General features: G+C 32.0%; 2 protein-coding genes across 3 annotated transcripts in view; both read right to left on the bottom strand.

Moving 5' to 3' along the window:
- The window catches only part of LOC11445782 (putative GEM-like protein 8), a 29,298-nt gene extending 15,364 nt beyond the window's left edge, over positions 1-13,934 (bottom strand). The window contains exons 1-3 of one of the 2 annotated variants that reach the window (XR_003007855.2): positions 13,752-13,893; positions 13,168-13,654; positions 12,608-13,085 (exon numbers count right to left, since the gene is read on the bottom strand). Coding sequence is in view for 1 of the 2 variants with exons in the window: in XM_039830066.1 (XP_039686000.1) it covers positions 13,752-13,857 (106 nt within the window). In the remaining variant the exon portion in view is untranslated. Of the gene's footprint in view, positions 1-12,607; positions 13,086-13,167; positions 13,655-13,751 lie in introns of those variants that run through there. The other variant, XM_039830066.1, reaches the window with a different exon arrangement.
- A 6,276-nt stretch (positions 13,935-20,210) lies between these two features.
- LOC25485664 (putative GEM-like protein 8) lies at positions 20,211-22,099 on the bottom strand. The gene is made up of 4 exons (XM_013614934.3): positions 21,623-22,099; positions 21,462-21,533; positions 21,022-21,296; positions 20,211-20,919 (listed from the first exon to the last, which is right to left on the bottom strand). Exons 1-4 carry the CDS (start codon positions 21,756-21,758, stop codon positions 20,746-20,748), a joined length of 657 nt encoding a protein of 218 aa, XP_013470388.1. The 5' UTR covers positions 21,759-22,099; the 3' UTR covers positions 20,211-20,745.
- Between the last annotated feature and the right edge of the window lie 1,198 nt (positions 22,100-23,297).

Raw genomic sequence — 23,297 nt, 5'->3', positions numbered from 1 at the left:
ATTTCTGAATTATTCCTTCAATATTCATTGGCATTGAAATTTGTGACTTTTTCATGTATATATCACTATTAAATATTAAATATAATAAATAAAAGAAACATTATTTCCCCTCAAAAAAAGAAACATTATTTATGTATTTACGTTTTTTGGTTAATTGAATTTATTAATTTTGTGGCAAGTACTACGGGGCCAACATAATCTAGGAGCTATTTCACGTTATTTTGCATTTTGTTAGTTCTTTAAAGTGATTTTATATTATATTCTGTTATTTCAATGCGTTACCGTGCATCTTAGATGTTGACAAACCCTAATTTATTATAAGCAAAATGTTAATTAGTGGTGAATTAGGATGTTAGAGAATGAAGACTTTGTTAGTCGTAAAGATCGAATACCTACTTTTTATATTTTTGTTTAAAGCATCCTTACATGCATGCTAAGTTACTATTTTCTTGCTTCCATTTGATTTTGACTACGTTCACTTTTTTGGGTAATTATCTTCATATAATTGCAAATTTTTATTTAGCTTTTCATTAAAATTATATTATTTGCTAGATATACTATACTGTGTTTTTTGACCAAGTATACTGTACTATGGTGGTATAATTGCATGACTGTATTTTTTATTCGTAGGAAATGGGTCGTGGAAGAATATCTATGGAACTCATTCAAAAGGAGAAATCACGGAAGTCAACATTTCAAAAGAGAAAGGATGGATTAATGAAAAAAGTGAATGAATTTTCCATTCTTTGTGATGTTGATGTTTGTGTAGTTCTCTATGCTCCCAATTTTGTAGGTCGAGGATTTGCTGAACCTGAAACATGGCCTAAGGACAAAAGAGCGGTAGAAAGAATCCTTCAAAAGTACTATAACACAACAAGTGATAGGCGTCCTAAGATCTATGATGTTCAAGAGTATTTTAAGGAAAGAATTAGAAAACTTGAATTCGAGATTACCAAAGTGCGTAAAGAGAAGTTAAAGATGATGTATCCAACTTGGAATGAATCTTTCAATTCTCTTGGAGCGGAACAATTGATATTATTTGCAAGCAAACTGGAAGCTAAGCTTGATGCTTGTAATCAAAAGAAGCATATGCTAAAAGAAGATCTTAAGGGAAAAACAATAGCTCATGAATCACACAAGGTAGATAAACTTATCAGTACTCCTTCCTTGACCCCAAATCCAAGTTACTACTTCAATCTCATGCAAAATTCCATGTCTCAAGCACAAACTTATCCTCCAATGATGAATATTAGTGATAAAAACCCCTTAGGGTTTTGGCCACTTCAATCGGGACAAAGCTCTCAACCTTCTTCTTTGATTTCCAATATACAAAGCTCGCACCGGGTGGAGTCTGAGGAGGGTAGATATGTGCAATCTTACCCCTACAAGCATATTGATGTTAATGGGGCTAATTGGTCCAATCAGGTTAATGCTAATGTTACCTACAATGGGGGTTATCAGGACCGATGCTTCGGGCTTCCCAAAATCAATATGGAAAGGAAGGATGGAGCTGAAAAGGATTACAATGGAAATGCAATGACAATGCAATCATATCCTATTACTATGCACACTCTTCCTTTTCAGAATCTCTCAAACCTACCACATGGATTTCAACTTAATGGATTCAATGCTAAGGATATTCTGCAAGCTCATATGTTCATGAATGGAAGGAAGTAGTGCATAACACTTTATACTTTCAGGCTAGATTCTTAGTATAAGATTGTTGAACTTTGTTATCTTTTTTCTAGCCTTTATTTTCAGTCGTTTTATGGATTTTTGAATTTACAAGAATTTCTTTTCTTGGTTTTTAAGTCGAACAAATAGCTTGGCGCTTATTATATATTTCTGGGTTAAAAATTGAATGTTCTGTTATTATTACTTACAAATCTTCTTTATTGCTATTTGTTTAATTATCATTGCTCTAAATTTGACATCTCATTGTTACATTACATGTATGTATGTAAGTTGCTAATATAGATGAAGGTTCAAAATTATCAAGCTCATATCTCAAGCTCATGACCATTAACTAATTCCTTACCATTTGAACCAACGACATATTGGTAGTCATTATCTCCTTAAATCCTAGAATAATAACTTAGTTATGATAAACTTGAAAATACAAATAGGTTTATGCATTTTATTCGTAACGACGAGTAATTTGGACCTTTACCCTACCTAATTTCAATAGTATTCGTTCGGGATATAGACTGGCATGAGGATGTTGTTGAATGCAGAGAGACGATTTGTTCAAGGGATTGGTACAGTATTTGGTGAGCAAGAGGGCCTCCGAAAGTATATAATTTAATTTGGTGAATATGTCGAAGTTGTTTACCGTCGATGGTAAGGTTTCAGGAGAGGCAGGTGCCCTGTCTTGTTCACTGTAGATGTGTGTTGATCATGAAGAAAATGATTGGCATATTTTTTTTTCAATGCTCATCAAATGTTGATTGTTGGCATACTGCAGGATTAATTTCCATTTGTCACTCCCGGGTTCAACGATTTAATTCTGTGGGAGCAGTATTGATGGATGTTTGTGCGTGCGAAACAGAAGACGTTGTCAGTCGTGTTTTCAGGTTGGTCTGGGGGATATGGTTGAATTGTAATGATACATATGGAATCAAAAGAAGGTATTTTCGATTTAGTACAGACCATGCGGGAAGAGTGGAAGGGCAGTTCAGAACTATGCAGAGAATGGAAATCGACCAGAGCTATATCCTTAACTGGGAAGGAACTTTCGTGAAGGCTTTGTCAGGATGGAATCATGGAAATTGACCGAAGATTCTAGTTCAAGAAGGCGAGCCTTTCGCACTCTTAAATGCAAATTGTTGGGTGCAAGATACGGGATTGTCAAGTGCTATATTTTTATCTGATTCCCCAAAATCTGGTGGAAAGTATACATATTGGAAGCTGACCTTCTATAGTGGATCCTCTATGTTAAGTTATTTAAACTAAATAATTGAAAAAGATTCATATTTGAAAAATTATAGACAAATTTGATTGAAGAGTTGGATGGTCTGAATACAATTTGAAAGTTCCTTAAAACTTGCAGTTAATAAATACACCAAGTAATTGAACTTAAACTTAAACCTGCACCTAATAGTTTTCTTCATTCTCTCTATTAACATATTTTCTTCCATCTTGGTTTCTACTATAACAACAATATCCCTTCATCTAACAATGCACAAGCCAAATGATTTCTTGCATCTACTACTTTATCAACAATATGTTGAAAGCCATGTCTGCATCCGTGCCGATATGAATGAAATGAATCATGTGCATCTGTTTATAATTGATCAATCTTTTGTGGAAAGACTAAATCCCGCAAGATGGTTTGTGCTTCAAGAAATCATTGCCGTCCATGGAGTCCTTTTTTTTTTTAAGACAAAACCCAATAAAAAATTTCTATTACAGCTGTTATTTTTCACAACTTTTTTTCTTGTTTATCATATTTTTCTCTCACAATAAAAAATCATTCCAACAAAACTCTTATCATCTTCTTGAAACAAAATAAAAAATCCACAAATTCTGAACTCATAAATCATTCTTCAACCAACTTTTTGTTTTTTTGAGTTAAGGATCGAGACATCAAACCTTCTCTCCAAAGTTCCTGGCCCCATGAATCATGTACGAGGAAGATGATGGCTACATATGTGAGGGGGGAGAGGAGAATGAGTTTAAGGAATGAGAAGGTTTGAGATTTGAGACAAATTAATTTTATGATGGTAGGGTTTGAAATAAGAAAAGGGGGGAGAGAGAAGTTTTGAGGTCTAGATCATCACCCATAAAATATTGTTTGTCCGAAAAAAATGGTTAATTAGTTTTGAATTTTCGAAAGGAGAAAACTTAGGTACAATTCCTTAAATGCTTTTCGTATGGTTCTTAACTAAAAACACATTTTTTAGATATAACATACTTTGAGAAAATTATGGAATTGAGGAAATCATGGTGAATTTAGTTAAAAACCATACGAAAATCACCTAAGGAATTGTACCTAAGTTTTCTCCTTTTTAAAATTTTGTTTTAGTTTTTTTTTTTTGATAGTGTAATTTTGTTTTAGTTTAATGCAGATGATAAGAGTTTGATTGGGGTGTGATTTTCTTTTTCTAGGTTTATTAGAATTTTAATTTTTAACAGGTAAGATAAATATTTAATAAATTGAGTTGGATATCGAAGACATGCTTTATTCGTAAAACGATAAGTATTAGACGAGATAGATAAGTATATGATAAAACAAAACTCTGAGAGAGATTGAGTGATGATATTTTTTATTCTATGCTGGTTAATAAAAATGATATTTTGTTGTTTTTGATACTTTGTATTATGGACAAAAAGTTGTATCTTGATTTAGTAAAGAAAAAAGTTATTCAATCCCTTGTTTTAGGTGTAAAAAAATTATATACCTAAAATAGAGATCAAAATAAAAATTCCTTTACCTCATTGGTTTTTTTATTTTTTACAAAATCTATATTGCATGGATAAAAACATAATTTAGTGTTTTTATAATTAAAAACTCATTTGGTCCCACACAATATTTTATTCTATATTGCATGGATAAAAACATAATTTAGTGTTTTTGTAATTAAAAACTCATTTGGTCCCACACTATTTTTATCTCACAATAAAAATACCTAATTTAGTCACGTGCAAGTTAAATTGGTGCATGTCAGTAATTATATCCCCCTACTATAGGGGTGGGCATCGGGCGGGTTCGGGCGGGTTCGGGCCCAAGAGCTCGACCCAAGCCAACCCGCGGGTGAAGAAATGTGACCCTTTTCTGCCTAATTTTCAGATTCGGTTTTTACGGGTTGGGTTCGTACGGGTCACGGGTGAGCGGGTCGGGTAACACGGTTCTTAACAGAATAGAAAAATGGTGTGCATGAGCTTAAGAAAATTCTCCAGATTTGTGCAAGTGTGTAACAATGGCAGCACATACCATACTGTAAAAATGAAAAATAAGATTAAGGAAGAAAGAGAAAGAAAGTCACATGTCTTTGATGAGTTAAACAATTGTATTCAATTATAATAAATAATAATAATAATGTTACTGAATAGTGATAAAGGTAAGTCTAGAAAGATGCAGCAATAGGCTATTGAGTAGTCTGATTGATGTACACGAGGCGTCAGATGCACTCATAACACACAATATTTAACTGTATGTCTTGTAATTCGGGCGGGTTCGGACACCGAGGGGTCCAATTTTCCCACCCGGGCCCGCCCGTCTTAACCCATTCTAGCCTGAAATTTGTTCTGTTGGACCCGCAGACCCGTATAGAACCGCCCGTTTTTCTCTTTTTGGACTCGGGTTGGGCGGATTTCCTCGGGCTGCGGGTATTTGTCCAGCCCTACCCTACTATAGTTTATTCTTGGGTGTGAATATGAAAAGCTTGATGAGTGATCTTTGGAAATTGTTATTTTATTAGTCCTATTATAACACATCATCTTGAAGTAACTTACTCATTTTTAATTTTAATGGTGAACCCTAAAGAACTTTTATTGGATCCCGCAACTTTACCTCACATATTAATTAATATTTTATTCCTATTTAATTATAACACAACTTAATATATTAATTTGAGTATTGTTAATTAATATTTGTATAAAAATATTTAAAAATAAAATTAAACTTAATAGGTAAAGAAATTTTCAATTATAAAAAATAGTAAAATAAATTAATATATGCTACATGTTTACACTGCTCTTAATTGGTACGTAACATATATTATTTGGCAAATTCTATGGTACATCCAATATATTTGAGTGTACCGGTACACCCATTCTTTAAATTAATAGTTAAATGAGTTGTTTTTTGAAGAAAAATATTATTTTTTTATCATTTATAATTATAATAACTAAATCTGATTCATCAAAAGTGTCAACGAAATAAAATTATTATTTTTTTAATTTTTATCACTCATAATTGAGAACATTTATTATTATTTTTTACGATAATATGTAAAAAAAAGTTACTATGATTCTTATAAACATTAAATGATGTTTTTTCTTATGAAATGTTGTTCTATAAAATATAAATATTGATAAATAGTTATTTACTACATAAAAAATGATCATTAATTTATAAAATTAAGATGCAAGAGTACCGATACACCTCATCTTATGAGTGTACCGTAGAAGTTCCCATATTTTAAGGGAAAATGATTGGTAGACCACTCATATTTCCATACCACTCATACACCCCACATATTCTAGAGGAGAGAGATGCATGAAAGAGAAGAGAGACAAAGTGTTTGTGGGGTCTAGAGCACGTGTCACATGTTTATGTGAAGGTTTAAGTGTGTATGCCACCTATGGATGTACATGTATCACCACTCTTATTAAGTAAGTTCAAGGCAAAAAAGAAAACAAAATAATAGGTAGCATTAATATTAGTTTTTTAATCAAAGTAACCCATGTGCATTGTTGCTTCAGAAGGGAACGATTATTCCATGCTGGCGGACTCCAATGGTCATACTTGCAAAATAACCAACTTTTTACAACTCCATGCTGGCGGACATCCTTGAAATAACTCCGTTGGAGTTGCTCTTTACTTCTAACAGATTAGAGAGAGAAAGAGTATAACTGTCGAGAGAGAGAGAAAGAGAAAGAGTATAACTGTCAAGAGTGAGAGAGAGAATACAACAGTCTCATCATATTCTTTGGAAACAAAGTAGAAAGTGAAAAGTGAACAACAAAATGAACCCTGGTCCCTGTACCATATACATCCATGGTTACTGATTCTACGCTTTTACCTAATGGATATGGCACTAATTTTGAGATGAGCGCTGAGACGGTGGCATTCACTGTTACTTTAACTTCTGAGTTTTTTGCTGTTCAACAATGGATAGAGCACACTTTAGAGAGGGTGTCCAACGAGCTTGGTGAGGATGAAAGAGCTAGCGATGCTGGGCATCGCGGTGCAGCTGAATGCGGACTCAAATGCAGCGGCCACTTTGCAAGTTTGTTGCGGAAACAATGTTTTAATGATTCAACTTGCTCTTATGGAAAGTGTTCCTACAGCGTTGCGTACATTGTTAAACACCGACTTGTGTGAATTTGTTTGTCTCGATAGACCTGAATAAATTGCAGCGAGTCTTATGGAATCTCGCCATGGTTTGGAACTTAGATCTAGAATCACTTACCTCCGCGACTACTTCACGCCGGAACATCGCCATGATACGGTTCCAGTTATTATGGATAGACACTTGAATGTTCAAGGTTATGTTTTAGTTAACCAGCAGCCACAGGTTTGGGATGGCGTTAACCTCACTTATGAACAAATCACGATGGCAACGGCTAGACCTTTCGTGGTTTCTGTTATTGCTGGCAACGTGATTCAGGTAACAAGTTTTTGCTTATGCATGGTTCTTGTTTTATGGTTTTTGTGTTCTTGATATGTTCTTGTTTTTGTGTGCATTTTCAATTTACTCTGTTATGGTTTTTGCTCTTATTATGCATGGTTCTTGTTTCATTTTAACCTACAAAACAGAAACTTTACAATATGTATCCCTACACATTTACTTCCACAACTAGAAGGTGTGTTTTACTAGGGAAGGCAATGGTGATGTCTGCGTTTTAGATTCTGGTTTTTTTGTGCTAGTTATTGTTCCTCTGTGTCCACATGTAGGTAGGTGTGTTTATGTTAGTGGTGTGTATCAGTTCCTTATTTTTATTATCAAAATAAAAATACCAAATAAAATTTAATCAAAAAATAGAAAACATATAAATTAACGTTAATCAAATATACGCATAATTAATTTGTTTATGTCCTTTCTTCAGGCTCATGCTGATGCTATTGCAGCTCAAGGTCAAGCTATAGCTTATGGAGCTCTAGGTAGGGCAGCTCATGCTGCTTGATTTGAGGTTGCAAGTGTAGAGGAACTATAACATTTTACTCAAGCAACTCAAGTGAACATTTACTCCAAGGTTTCGAGCTCATGTGGACGTTGGCATTTTATTTTCTATGGATAAGTTCTGTTCTGGAAAACCTTGTTGTTTGTTTGTGTCTCTTATTTGCTTCTTCAGTTACTTCTTGAACGCGTTTGTGCTCGAGAGACGCACGTTTATATGCGTCAAAACTATTTTGGTTGATTTTTAGCTACTACTTGAACACGTTTGTGCTTTATTTTGATAACTCGAAACCAAGCATATGGATGTAATTAGTTCCTTACTCTCTCTATTTTCATTGTTCATTTTAGTTTGTTGATAAATCAATTGTCGTTATTTGGTTGATTTCGTTACTACCTAAACGTGTTTGTGCTCCAGAGACGCACGTGTATATGCGTGAATGATTTTATGTGATGCTATTTAGGAATTATTTATCCAGCTCAATATTCAGGTAGTTATTTTTTGAAGGGTACGTAGTTATGTGTTACTACTATTGAGGACTTCGCTAATGTCTTTTGTGAGTTGAGACATGTAACATTCAGATTTTTCATCTAGTATATACTATATATTAATACTTATATATTTATTACTTTTAACCTTATAAACTACAAATTAATTTTATCATCTTATGATATTAATTAAGCGAGGGATGATATTTCTATGTCTTCAATATTCTATTCTACTTATTTATAATGTATAAAAATGTTTATCCAAAAATATATATCTTAATAGGTAATTCTTGATACTTTAATTGGTTGTCGAGAGTTGATTTATCTCTCTCTGTATATGATGTCTTGTTTTATTTATTTTAATCACATTAGTTGAAAAATATGTGCCACTAGATATTACTAGCTAGTATTTTTATTAGAGTATCCTTAAAAAAAATTATTTATTAAAGTAATATATAATAAGATTAGCAAGAAAGTTAGTGACATAGAAATAAACATACGTTTCTTCCCAATCCCATTTTCCACTATGTTCCATATTTTTAGGAAATAAGTTAGTGACAGTGTTATTATAATAATAACCGGTTCCTATTCTTTTTCACCCACAACCATTCTATACTTTGAAAACAAAATAGAACATACTTAGAGAGAGGGAAAAATGACGGAAAAGGGAGTCCGAAAGAAGAAGGAGAGATCAAACATTCACTCTAGAAAGACAAGTAAGAATCCCATTATTATTCCTTAATCCATTTTATTATTAGTGAAGAATCAAAATTATCCCTCATATTTTTCGTAGTTCTAAAAGTATGTTCACAATTTAAAATAAAATTATGTTCGACGGTTCTCTAATTTTCTTATGGAATCTGAAATTTTATAAACATGTCATACACTTATATAATTTTAATAAATGTGTAGAATTGACTTCTTGTAACCTTGATTAAGTTAAATATGTTTTATTGAAAGAGTAAGTCAAGATATTAGTTTAAAAGAAAACTTGGCCTGAACCTTTGAAAATAAAAGGACCTGTTTGACATTTTTGTTGTTACAAAGTTGAGTAATATTTTCAGAAAGCAATAAACTAGAATTAGAGTACAATCTTTTGTTCATTTTTAATAAATGGTCTACCTTGGTTTACATCGTAAAGGCTAACACATGATTCTAAATCTAAACTCTTGTACAGTGGAAATTGGGTGACAATAGTTCACAACTTTATAGGCTATTTGGGGTCATTTGAGAATTAGAGGTTCCTTATAGGAAAAATAAATAAATCTTTTGAAACAGCCAAAATAATGTTTGTGATTTAAGGGTCTTGATCATAATGTAAGTATTGAGATTTATTTATTAGTTAATTTTAATTATAGTGTGTGGAAGTGAATCTTTGAGAAAAAACATAAAATTTAGCGAATTTCGTTCATTTTCTTTTGCTGGCAGCAACATACATTGATTTCTCAAAAGACTATCATCTTGTAGACATCATTGGAATATGAAGTTTAAATGTTGAGTGAAATACTTTGTGTTAGTGAAATACTTTGTGTTAAGAACCCTCCGCCAAACCCCCAATACTTGCATAGGAATAATGATGGTTAGTAGTTACTCTAAGTTAGTGTTTATTTAATTGTGAAGGTATAGAGATAGTGGAACAAAGACGGTTGTATGAGAACTGTAAGAGCTACTATTGCAAAGGTAAAGGCATCACTCCACGTGCTTCTGTACGTATATGTGTGAATATATTTATGTTATAATGATTATTATAGTGTTGTTGTTTTGAAGTAAATGCTATATATTGGTCATGTGATAAAAATTTGATTTGTTCAATTCATAATCTATGGTGCGATATTTGAAGCAAAATACTAATGATAATGATGATCTGTGGTTGTGAACAATATAAAACACATGATGATAGACCCAACAATTCTAGCTAACAAATAAATTAAAGTAACATAGCAATTTCACAAGCTGTAAATTTCGTAGCCCATAAAATAACAATAATCTACTAAGATGCATGAATAAAAATAATCAATCATAAAAATAACATATAGAGGTTGCAGCTACAACTCTATTTAACAAAAAAATGAAAATAACCATGAAGTCAGTAGTAACCAAAACAAGGATAAAATAAATATAAATACTATAAAAATGAACACATAGGTAGCAGCTCATGTCACTTGGCACAACACCTACTACGTCCTAATACTATGACAAAGGTGATATCAAACTCTCAACATAAATGTTTGGTTCCATCCAACCGCTGATATTTTGAATTTCCAAAGTCTTAAAAGTATAATTTCTTGGATCATAAACAACCAAACCATATTCTCGTATCTTCATAAACTGCAACAACACTTGGTCATCTTCTGAAATATATAGTATCTTGGTATAGGCACCTCTAAAACAAGGATATCCACCCATTTTAGGAACACTTAATAATTTATTCCAAGATTGTTCATTTCCATATTCCTTCATAATCCAAACATCATAAAACTTAGAAGGATGGGAAAGGATGGACAAACAACCCCTCAACTCTCCCAAGACCCTCTTTGGGCTGAATAGATTGTCATGGAGAGGCTGTAAAAGAGTTCGACATGAATCCTTCTCCAAATGAAAAGAAACAATGAGCCATAAATAACTACAAGTATCATAAGCCAACCAATTAACAGTGTCACAGACAAATATTCCTGGCTCAAACAAGATACATTGAGATGGGATGTTTTGGATCCTTTTCCAATTATAGGTACCCAAAGTATGAACGTTAACTTCTTGGTAACCGGGGCACTTGGAAAGAGCAATAATCTTATGATTATCAGTGAAACGATCATAAACTAAAGTATAAAATGTTTTTAAATTTGTTCTGGTTTCCAATTCCAAAGGAGGCAGTATCTTTGATTTTCCAATAGAAGGGTTACATAAAACAGCAAAAGACTCATTAATACCAAAACAGAAGATGCCGTGACACGTAGAAGGTCTCCCACAATAATTGTATCCTATATTATTTGGAAAAGGGGGATACCTTATTGGCGTGACTCTAGGAGTGGACACAAATTCTTCTCTGCTGAAAATAGTAGACAATGGTAAATCAGATAAAACGAACTCATGTGAGATCCGCGTAGGGGTTAGGGTGAGGTGGTGGCGATCGTGGTTAGAGGTTGACAAGCGAAAGTGTTTTTTAGCGAATTTAGAATCATGGGAGATAAGAGAATTCCATGACTTACAGACACGGCGGAGTTTAATGAGATGTTTCACGGGGAGCAGACACAGGATTTCTGCAACCAGATCGAACGGAAGAGTTGGCAGAGGCGGCGCGTGAAGTGGATTGCCGTGAGTTGAGGAGGAAGAAGAAGAAGAAGAAGAAGCGCAGTAGTTCGTCATATAGAGAGACTCACTACTGAGATTCACAATAGTACTACTACTAACCTTTTTTATAATGTTATTTAGGTTAACAATGAGTTTACTATTCACAAAACTATCCTTATAGTGTCACTTTTCTTTTGAATAATATTTTTAGTTTAAATTTAAAACAAAATTAATTTATACTTGATTTGTTAAGATTGATTTAAGAATTGTATTAGATTTGCTTTAAAATTGAAATTAGTGCTTGATCAAATTTGATTTGATTCAATTTTAAAATTAGGAATAAATTCAATTATTTGATTAAGTAAAGAATAATAATTATAAATAAAAAGGTTTAAACGAAGGGTAAATTGTTGAGAAAAAAGCAACACTAAAATGTGGTGTATATACGTATATATAATAAGTATAATTTAAAGAAAAATTCTATGGTACACCCAATAATTTGAGTGTATTGGTACACCAAATCCTTAAATTAATAGTTAAATGAGTTATTTTTTGTAGGAAAAAATTATTTTCTATCACCTATGATTATAATAACTAAATCTTATTCACCAAAGGCGCTATAACTACCGAACCCCCGAGCGTGGACCACAACACAATTCACTTTACTGCTTTTTCTAGTACCAACTAACAAACTAACCTTCTCATAACACAACCTTGGTGGAACTGCCTCAAGTGATTCTTGAGGTCCATGATGGAGGCCTAGTGGTAATCTCACCCACTCTTGTTTAAGGATTAGGGATTTTATTTATGCTTCTTTTAACTAGGTTAGTAACTTCAACAGAGAAAACCATAGAAAGGTAGAAAGATGGTGTTAGAATTGTTAAATTGACAAAGTTAAGAGACTAATTCCCAATTATTTTACCTATGGTATTCATATATGGATCCTCTATGTTAAGTTATCTAAACTAAATAATTAAAAAAGATTCACATTTGAAAAATTATAGACAAATTTCATTGAAGATTTGGATGGTCTGAATACAATATGAAAGTTCCTTAAAACTTGAAGTTAATAAATCCACTAAGTAATTGAACTTAAACTAATAGTTTTCTTCATTCTTTCTATTTACATTTCCCTCCATCTTGGTTTCTACAATAAAAACAAATCTCCCTTCATCCACAACTTTATCAACAATATGTTGACAGCCATCTGCATCCAAGCTGATATGAATGAAATGAATCATGTGGTATCTTAATGTTTCAAGCCTCAACTATCTATGTTATTATGCTCTAATGGTGAACTTGTGAAATTGCCTGCTCGAGATATTTGAAAGTTTTCTGATATTTTAAGACACCCATAAGCCAGAAATCGAAGTTATCCACTGTAACTATATTTATGTACTTCTGCGTTGGCTTCTCAACATTTTGACTTTGCCTCACACACTTGACCTTCTTCAGCGGAATTGCGACCTATACATAAAAAAATCTCGAATGAGGGAAACTGAGATATATGAAGAGGTTTCTTTATGTATTTATATAGTTCACGGCTTACCTTATAGCGGATCCTACACATTTGACCTTTCTGATTATAGACTTTTATTGATCTGTCACTGCAAAAGGCAACCTTTTCATTGGAGATGAAGAGGAGGCCAGCTAGAGGGCCAGATGTGGTGGAAAGATAACAGTGAGAAACTTTCAACACTCTCTCACACTAAAATAGTGCATAAAAAATTTATCCACTCCACCCACTTAAAGAATTTTAGCCCCTAAGCTCAACTTCCTCCTTATTGTTTCAGAAATGTTTGCTCCCAGTCTTAATGAAATTTCAGAATTATATAAAATAGGATTAGAAATGAAATGATCAATCCATACTAAGATGAGTTAAGCTGATATAGATACTATGCAGACAAAAGGTATCAATTGGAAACACGCACGTTTGAGTCTTACAAGGGTACTCACTCACCATGTTCTTGGACTTTTTGTGAGAGACTATCAGCCTTCCTAGCTAGCAAGCCTTTTCTTGTTTGAATTTGTTAAACCTGAAACAATAAAGCACTCTATATTGGTAAAACATTCAATACCTAGCGAAATTAGATGTTCATGATTCGTCTGTCGTCAAGGAAAAGAAAGTCTTACTTTTGCTTTGATGTTTGGATGGATATTGACATTGATGAGAGGCAGAATCAAGTATGTATCTGTTTATCGAACTTTGAAACTGATCATGAATAAATGAGGTATTCATATTGAACGGTTAATAATATTTGTGTTTTGTTGTAAGATATAGGAATGAAAAGTAGGAAGTGAATCTTGATACTATTGTGTGATGACTCAACCATCATCTTATCTTGGTTGAAGAACTTTTATTTAAGATAATATTTTGACATCATGGATTGTTTGGTTGCTTTTAGAAAAAGATGGTAAAGAAAGAAAGATATAATTAAGTTAACTTTTTCAAAAGTTTTAAAGGATGAAATAATTGTGAGGATGCATCAACAGAGCTTTATGAGTTTGCATTTTAACTTTATGATGCTACACTTATCTAAATTCTGTTGCAGTAAGGTAGGTATATACAAGTAATTAATATGATGTCCAAGTTTATTCCGTGTAACTACTTATGGACCATCATTTTCATTTTTTCTAACATATATATGACTAAAATGTTAATGTCGAACATTGCAACACACATTGTCAATAATGTCGTTTGATTTTGTTTGACTGTTTACCAGCCATAAGATCCTATTGGAACCTTTATCATACATTAAATTTGGGGACATGTTTAGACTGCCTTAAACATTCACAAATTTGACATCCTCATTCACCTTCATTTACTTTTTTTCTTCTTATTTTAAGTGCTCAATGACTCTATCTCTATGTTATGCATAAGTAGGATTTAGTATATGGATTATACGTCACAACCTCTTTGCATTGTGCTGTAAGATTCACTGCTACCAATTGTTAAAAAAGTTTTTAATTAGGCTCTAAGTATAGTGTACCATCTTACTCTTACAATCAAAACAATCTATATAGAATTTAACAAAATTTGAGTAACTTTCAAGTACGAATATAATTTTAAATTAGCTTGACTATCCATAATAGCGTAACTTTCAAGTACGTTGTATTAATGAGATTAATATTTGAACTTAACCATCATCAATTTTTTCTTCTTCTTAGGGTTGATTTGGTTGAGACACTTGATTCATGGGTGGCATTTAGGGTGGGTAGAGGGATACTTTTCCACCATGACAAAGTACCATTTATAACCATTGATATATTATTATTTTAAATGAATGGTTTAGATTCAGTTAATTTTTTTACCAGCAACCTATTGGCAATCTTGTTATAATAGTACCTGTGACCCCACAAGTAATATTTTTTTTATTAATTCAATTTGAGCTCAATTTAGGCTTTTATGTTTTGATTTTGGGCTTCAATTTTTCTTCTAAGAATGAGCCACGAAAATTATAAATAAAATCAAATATCGCTTTTCAAAAAAATGTTGGCACCAAAAGTTTTTTAAAATACTCCCCATTTAATTTCCAACCATTAAATTACAATTTTTTACTTTTGTTACTTTTTACTGCATTTTAGTTTTGGAAATCACAATTTTTTTGAAAATGTCATTATTAAAACCCATATTTTAATGTTTCTTCCATAAAAAATATTTGACAAGATTTTTTCAATTTTGAATGTTTCTTCCATAAAAAAAAAAAAAACAAGATTTTTTCTATAATTATTAAAACCTATATTTTAATGTTTGTAAAAAATATAAAAAAATAATTTAGAAGAAGATGAACTTCATGAACACCATGGATGAACTCCTATGAAAGCATGGATATTAAAAATCCAAAAAAAGAAAAAAAAAAGGATTCAACTCAAAATTATAAACGATTAATTTGGGAAAAGGATACATTAAATGAAAAAGAAATAACACCAAACATTTTGTTTAATGTATCCAGAAAACACTAGAGAGAAAAAAAAGGATTCAACACAAAATAGCACCAAAAACAACAAAATGGATGCCTTAATAACTAAAGCTGAAAATAAGCACCAAACACAATTTTCTTATTTCATTTCATCTCCAATACAATGTTGTTGGATTAAGCCATAAATTGAAAAGTGGATACCAAAGGGAAAATCAAAGAGCAAAAACCAAGATAAATTATACTCATTCAAAATCTTATTCTCTTTCTATCACATTAACAACATATCATATGCATATACAATACTACTCTCTTCTACGTCAATCTGTCTCAAAGTGATTACACGTTTGGGATGTTTAAGAAACATTTTTCATAAAATTATACATGTAGATTGTGTGTGCCTTTAGAATCAAGTAGGATTTGTGTACTTACATAAAACGTCACGCAAACACCGGCAGTATAATTCGATGGTAACTTGATCTTTGCGCTAAAAAGTCCGTATTTGTACCTATTAGAGGTATTGAAACCGGACCCTATAATATATTCATCATAAAAAAATCCGTCGATTCAAAAACAATATCAGAAAATATAAAAATTTTATGTTATGAAAAATAAAATAAAAGTTTAAAATTTACCAGTGTTTTTATTGAGGGAGATTTGGACAGAGTTACCATCGAATGATGGAACAACGTTGCCAAAGACATGAGAAAAACCATCATTGTATGGTATAGTGGCTAACTCATCGAAAGCTCCATTGACATTGTAACTCAAGAGAATAAGAAACAGAGAAAAAGAGAGCACAAAATTATTATGATCCATACTTGTTTTCTTTTCTTCTTTCTTCTTCACTCTTTCTTAGGAGTAGTATATATATATATATATATATATATATATATATATATATATATATATATATATAATTTTATTTTATTTTTATCAATAGGAGTAGTATATATAGAGCAAGGATTATTATATTAAAAAAAATAAAAAATCTGGTTCATTTCTTCTAATAGAAAAAAAGGTGTACACGTTTATTTAAAAAGGTATATTATTTAATTGCCCATAAAAATATTCCATATCTTATTCAATATCTTAATTTGGCGATCAATGTATTTTTATTTTTTATTTTTTATCAAAGCAATGAAAATAAATTGCAATCAATGTATTCATTGCATTATTAGACCATCCACAACTGAGCACTTCATATTGGATGCTTAAGTGGGTCCCTTATATCCACATCATCAATTTTACGGTAATACTTGATAAGCATCAATTTTCTCCAACCCAACACCTCAAAAGAAATTATTAACTAGGCCGCATAAATAACTCTATACCATTACATTTTTAACGAAATTTATTCATTTTACTAAGATTTATTAAATGTGACCCATGAAAATTGAAGAGAGAGGGTGTTTCCATAGCCACCATCCTCCATAAGCATCCATATGTTATACTTCATAATAGGGTTGCCTATTTAATGTGGTGCTAAATAGGTGAAACACCCACCATTATGGATGGTCTTAAAACTACTAATCATGATAGCTTCAAAACCGACTCCATATTAATTTTGTTCACAATCTTTGCCTTAGTTTAAGTATGTACACTTAAACTCAGTTTACATGACCTACTTAAACTGAGTTTACATGACCTACTTAAACTAAGTTTACATGATCTACTTAAACTGAGTTTAACTATGTACACTTAAACTTACTTTACATGACCTACTTAAAATAAGTTTACATGTACATACTTAAACTGAGATTACGTAGAATCATTGAACAAGGTTGAACTTTTAAATGTACACTTAAACTTGGTTTACATGATCTACTTAAACTGAGTTTAAGTATGTACACTTAAACTCAGTTTACATGACCTACTGAAACTAAGTTTATATGACCTACTTAAACTGAAGAGGGATTTTAGGGTGTAACCAAGAAAAAAGGAAGATGCTTTTTAAAAATTAAATTTTATGGAAGGGTAATTTTGTCATTTTGGGATGCAACCAGGATTAAACAGGGTGTAATTAGAAAAACTCTAAAAAAAATTGTAAAAAAAAAAACTTCTGATAAAAAAAGTGCCCTTGTAATTACACGTTATGGTTGAACAATAAAAATAAGTCGAAACATCTTTCAAATACTATGAAACTTTGCAGATACTTTTTATGTATTTTTATAGATGATTTCTGAACAATGTCTAAAATTCAATTTCAAGGTCGAGATTTATGTTGTTTTGGTTTTAAGTTTTTTGCATTTCAAAAATTCATAATTAATTTGTCCATAGTCGAAAAATTCAAATTTATTTTGTGTAAATCCACATTTTGACGTCATATATGCCTAGAAAAAGTCATGAATTCGCGTATCTTACAAGATAAAAAATAATAAAAATCTCAAATTGGAGGGTTAGAATTTGTATTTTTTATTTTACATGGTCTTTTTTTAAACTTCACGTATTTATACAATCAATTTTAACAATTAACCCATTTTTTTAGTGGGCTGTGTCTACTACCTTTGTCCCAAAATATATCATTATTTGATCGAATCATGAGAATTAAAAAAATTGGTAATAGTATTAATTTTATTTTTTTTACAATTACATCATTTAAGAAAGGAGAGAGTTAGTTTATGTTTTCACCCAAAATATTTATTTTTGAGAAATTGATGTCAAATAAATAAGGATATGTTGGTAAAAAATAATTAAGTAGTTTTAAATAACAAAAAGCTTTTGAAAAAAGAGATGAAAAATTTCTCAAAAGGTTTTTTTTCCGGGACAAATGGGCCTTGTAATCAGGGTGATGTGGTGTAAAATTAAATCAAATTAAAGTGTAATGTTTTCTTCAATCTAATAATTTTTTTATATGGAAATATTCAAACGATTTGTAATTAAATAATTTCAATTATATGTGTATAGACATTATTTAATTAAAATTTGTAATTTTGAATATCAGAATATGTAGATATGCTAAATTAAATTACGTGTTCAATTTACAATAATATTTAGAGATTAGTTTTTGCACTTTGCGCGTAGTGGATACTACGACTAAGGAATTCTTTGATCAGGTTTTTAAAGCATTGTTGGTAGGAGTTGACAAGATTGCAGGAGAAAAGCTAACTGGCGGCTTGTCAGGACCAAGTGCTACTAGAGTGGTTGTGATCGGCACAATTAGAGACAAAGCAGCAGAAGAGTCTTGAGAAGCAATCACATTCATATATGAGTCCCTTAGCCTGGCTTGAAGATTAAGAGTTGCAATTGGGGGAGTAACAATCTCCCAATATCAACAACCTGCTCCAAAGTGGGACAATTAATTTTATATGCCTACAAGAAACCAAGTGGATTTAAGTTGGAGGGTGAGAAGGTGAAATACTTAGGTAGTTTGGGATTTAAGTTTTGATACACTTACAAAATTAGATTGATAAACGTGATATATATTCTTGTTGATAAGGAGTTGAGAAATATATTGTTGATGTAAAAAGGATAGGAGATCGAATCATAATCTTAAAATTTAAAGTGGAACAAGTCACCATTAATGTTATTAGTGCTTGCACACCTCAAGCAGGGTTAGAAGACCTTAAAGTAACGTTTTGGGAGGATTTTGAAGGTTTAATTCAGAATATACCATTAGGAGAAAATATCTTTCTATGAGGGGATCTAAATAGGCATATAGGGAATGGTTCAAGTATTTTTGCGTACGTGTATGAGGGATATGGCTTTAGGGAGATAAATAGTAATATAGAGAGTAAATACATTCTAGATTTTTCATCTGTTTTTGATCATACTATAACTAATACGTGATTTAGGAGAAAAAAAGAGAGCATTTTATCCCATACAAAAGTGGTGTGACACATTCTCAAATATAATTCTTTCTTAGTAGAAAACCAGACATCAAGATTTTATTGGAATGTATAGTTATATCTAAAGAGCGCTTGACTATCCAACATAAAGTATTAGTTATAGATGTAAGAGTTGAGAGGAGAGAGAAGAGAATAAGCACACGGTGCGACTGCAAGGATCAAGTGATGGCAAGGGGAAACAGAGGTCTTTATCAACGCAAGATTTTAGAGGGGGGTTTCGAGAAGCTAGTGAAAATGATATGTGGGACAAGATTACATGTGAGATTAGACAAGTAGCACAAAAGACAATAGTTGAATCAATAGGTTTTGGATATAGGGGTAAAGAATCTTAATTAATACTGGTGCAAAATTTTATCAGATAGTGGTAAGACTAACAATGTTGTATGGATGGAACATAGTGTTGGAGGGTGAAGAACCAACACGTGAATAAAATAAAAGCAGCGCAGATGAGGATGTGACATTGGACTTTGTGATAAGACTAGATGAGATAAAATTAGAAATTAATGACCATATTAGAATGAGAGTTGGGGAAGCTTTCACATGACCAATCGGTATCACCACCATTGTACGCATGCATGCATCCCTCTTTTGTTTATCTTTGTATTGTATCTTATGATTAATGATTAATTTAAGGAGGCAAATGTTTTTGGTTAGGTTTAAAACCAGAAAAAAGGTACAAATATGGTGTTAGAATTGTTAGATTGACTAAGTTAAGCCACAATTTCAAAATTACTTTACCTATTGTATGCCCCATTTTGTTGCAACACATGATGAGAGTATCCAATCCAATTATTTATGTAATCTATGTTAATATTTAAACCAACTAATTGAAAAAGATTTAAATGAATAATTATAAACAGATTATATTGAAGATTTGAATGGTCGGAATACAATTCAAAAGTTACTGAACACTTGCACGTAGTAAACCCGTTAAGTAATTGAACTTGAAACTTCATTCTTTCTATTTACTTCTCCTTCCATCTTGTTTTCTACCATAAAAATAACCTCCTTTCATGCAACAAAGCACGCGTCAAATGATCTCGTTTATCCACAACTTTATCAACAATATGTTGACAGGCATTTCTGCATTCGAGCCGATATATATGAATGAAATGAATCATGTGCATCTGTCATAATTGGTCAATCTTGTGTGGAAAGGTAAAATTCAGCATGTTTTGTGCTTGAGGATGATCAATACTGTCGATGAAGTCCTTCTTATCAAAGACAGTGCCCAATATCTGCAACTATAATATTTATCATCTCATTTAAGTTCAGTCTTATAATGTTTGTCCTCGCAACATGAAGCTTCATTCCAGTCCAACTATTTATATTATGCACATATGGTGGACTTTTGATATTCATCTAAGCTTGAGAAATTGCTTTCTCGAGATAGTTGAATGTTTTATGATAATTAAAGACACCCATAAACCAGAAATCAAAATTGTCCACTGTGACGATGTTTATGTACTTTTGTGTTGGCTTCTCAACATTTTGACTTTGATTCACACACTTGATGTTCTTTAGTGGAATGGTAACCTGTACATGAGACATATACATACCATTAAGAATTTTAAAAAATCTTGATTTAGAGAAACCGAGAGATATGAATAGGTTTGTGTATATTAATCTGGGACTTACCTTATAGCGGATCCTACGCATTTGACCTTTCTGATTAAAGACTTTTATTGATCTGTCACTGCAAAAGGCAACCTTCTCATTGGAGATGAAGAGGAGACCGGCTAGAGGGCCAGATGTGGTGGATAGATAACACTGCGAAATTTTCAACAGGCTCTCGTCCTCACTCACACTAAAATACCGCATAAACACTTTCTCCACTCCACCCACTTGAAGAATTTGAGCCCCTAAGCTCAATTTTCTCTTAATTGTTTCAGAAATGTTTGCTCTAAGTCTTACTGAAATTTAAGAATTATATATAATAGGATTAGAAACGATCGAGTAAATGACTATACGAGGAGTTCATAAACTGATATAGATATTGCAGACAAAAGGCATGGACTTCATAAACTATATATGCAATAACAATTGGAAACACATCTCAGTCTTACAAGGGTACTCACCATGTTCTTGGACTTTTTGTGAGAGACTATCAGCCTTTCTAGCAAGCCTTTTCTTGTTCGAATTTGTTAAACCTGAAACAATAAAAAGCACTCTATATTGGTAAAACCATCAATACAGATCGATTTTCATGATTCGTCTGTAAAGGAAATGAAAGTCTTACTTTTGCTTTGATGTTTGGATGGATATTGACATTGATGAGAGGTAGAATCAAGTAAGTATCTGTTAACGGAATTTTGGAACTGATCAAATATGATTGGAGTTCCAGAAACTAGCTCATGAAGAAGTGAGATCTGCATGTTGAATGATGATTACTAAGGTTTGTGTTTTGTTGAAAAGACTAGCACTAGCACTAGGTGAAGAGAGAATGGTTTGAGTTTGAGCTATTAGAGGAAGCTTAGCTTGCTTGGTTTGATCAGTCCATTTGTATTCTAAGTATGTAGTATTTAAAGGGATTAAAAGTAGGATGTGAATCTTGATATACATACTATTGTGATATGACTGGACCGTGATGTTGGTTGATGTAATAAAGACCCTACCCACTTGGCAACTGAATTGAAGGGATTTTATTCAAAATAATTTTTGACATCATGGATTGTTTGGTTGCTTTTAGAAAAAGATGGTAAAGAAAGATATAAGTTAGCTTTTTCAAAAGTTTCAAAAAAAAATCCTTGAATGGGTTTGTTTTTAGAGGCTTAGAGAAAGGTTAATTTATATTTCTTCAGAAGCAAGATTCCATGGTGTATGTGACATGTCGGCCAACCCTTTGGAGAACTGTCCTGTTTTGGAAAATTGCTTTAAGGAAATTAAACCAAAAAAGTAAATGTATACCAAATCAAAATATGTAATTGTGTGAGGATGCATCAGCAGAGCTTTATGAGTTGGCATATTAACTTTGTGATGCTACACTTGTCTAAATTCTCTTGCAGTAAGTAATATGATGGCCAAGTTTGTTCTGTGTGACCATATTTATACCATAGATACGTATAACTGCAATTAAAAAGATTGCTGGACCATCATTTCCACTTTATTTACCAACTGGATAGTCTACCCTACTAATATGCTTGCATGTGTAAATTGAGATGGGACTAGAAAGAGATTATGTGTGTAAAATAAAATTGAGTATTTAAGTAATGTCTTATATACAAAGAAATAAAATTGGTGTATATTGTGATATCTATATATCGGTCGTTAAAGAGATCCGCCACTAGATCCAAGCATTGATACTTTAGTATTCTAATTTAACTAGTGAATTGATTTCATGGTAAATTTTAGGATGGATCACTTTGATAAGCAGTTCATCGAAGAATGAAATTTAAAAATCGTTTGAAACTTCAACGGTGATAAGAAGTTGCCTTCTAGTAGTAGGAATTCATAATTTTTCTCGTCCTCAAGGAAGATACATTGACTTGGTCGATACTAGTTCGAAAAAAAAGAAGAAAACGACTCAAAACCTAACTAATATTTTTTTCTTCTTCTAGTTTTTGTGTAAAGCAACATCAGCATTGTCTCAATTATATCAACAATGAAGACCGTTTCTACTTCTAAGAAGAGTTCATCATTGCTAAAGTTTTTAATAATATTTAGGTACTGCTCCATCGTAGACCATGTAACAAGTAACAATGGAGATATTGGTTTGTGATTTGCGAGTATGCTCCTCTACAATGTTTTATGTTCGATTCTCTCGTGCTAATTTAGATGTATTACTTTAGCTTCCTCAGAAAGAAAAAAAGTTTGTCAACAACACTGTAGAACTATGTTCCTTAATTTTCAAAGTCACCCAAGTATTTTTCGAATTACTCAATTGATGCAAGTGATCTACTATGTTCCTTGAATTG

Source organism: Medicago truncatula, chromosome 1 (genome assembly GCF_003473485.1).
Source record: "Medicago truncatula cultivar Jemalong A17 chromosome 1, MtrunA17r5.0-ANR, whole genome shotgun sequence".
Taxonomy (NCBI): domain Eukaryota; kingdom Viridiplantae; phylum Streptophyta; class Magnoliopsida; order Fabales; family Fabaceae; genus Medicago; species Medicago truncatula.
This window is presented reverse-complemented; position numbering and strand designations above follow the sequence as displayed.

What these genes read in the sequence shown, in the direction of transcription:
- LOC25485664 (XM_013614934.3), bottom strand. Translation starts at nt 21,758, where the DNA reads ATGCAGATCTCACTTCTTCATGAGCTAGTTTCTGGAACTCCAATCATA. An exon ending in ACAAAAAGTCCAAGAACATG is followed by an intron (nt 21,297 to 21,461) that starts GTGAGTACCCTT and finishes CTTAAATTTCAG; the next exon opens with TAAGACTTAGAGCAAACATT. An exon ending in TGCGTAGGATCCGCTATAAG is followed by an intron (nt 20,920 to 21,021) that starts GTAAGTCCCAGA and finishes TCTCATGTACAG; the next exon opens with GTTACCATTCCACTAAAGAA.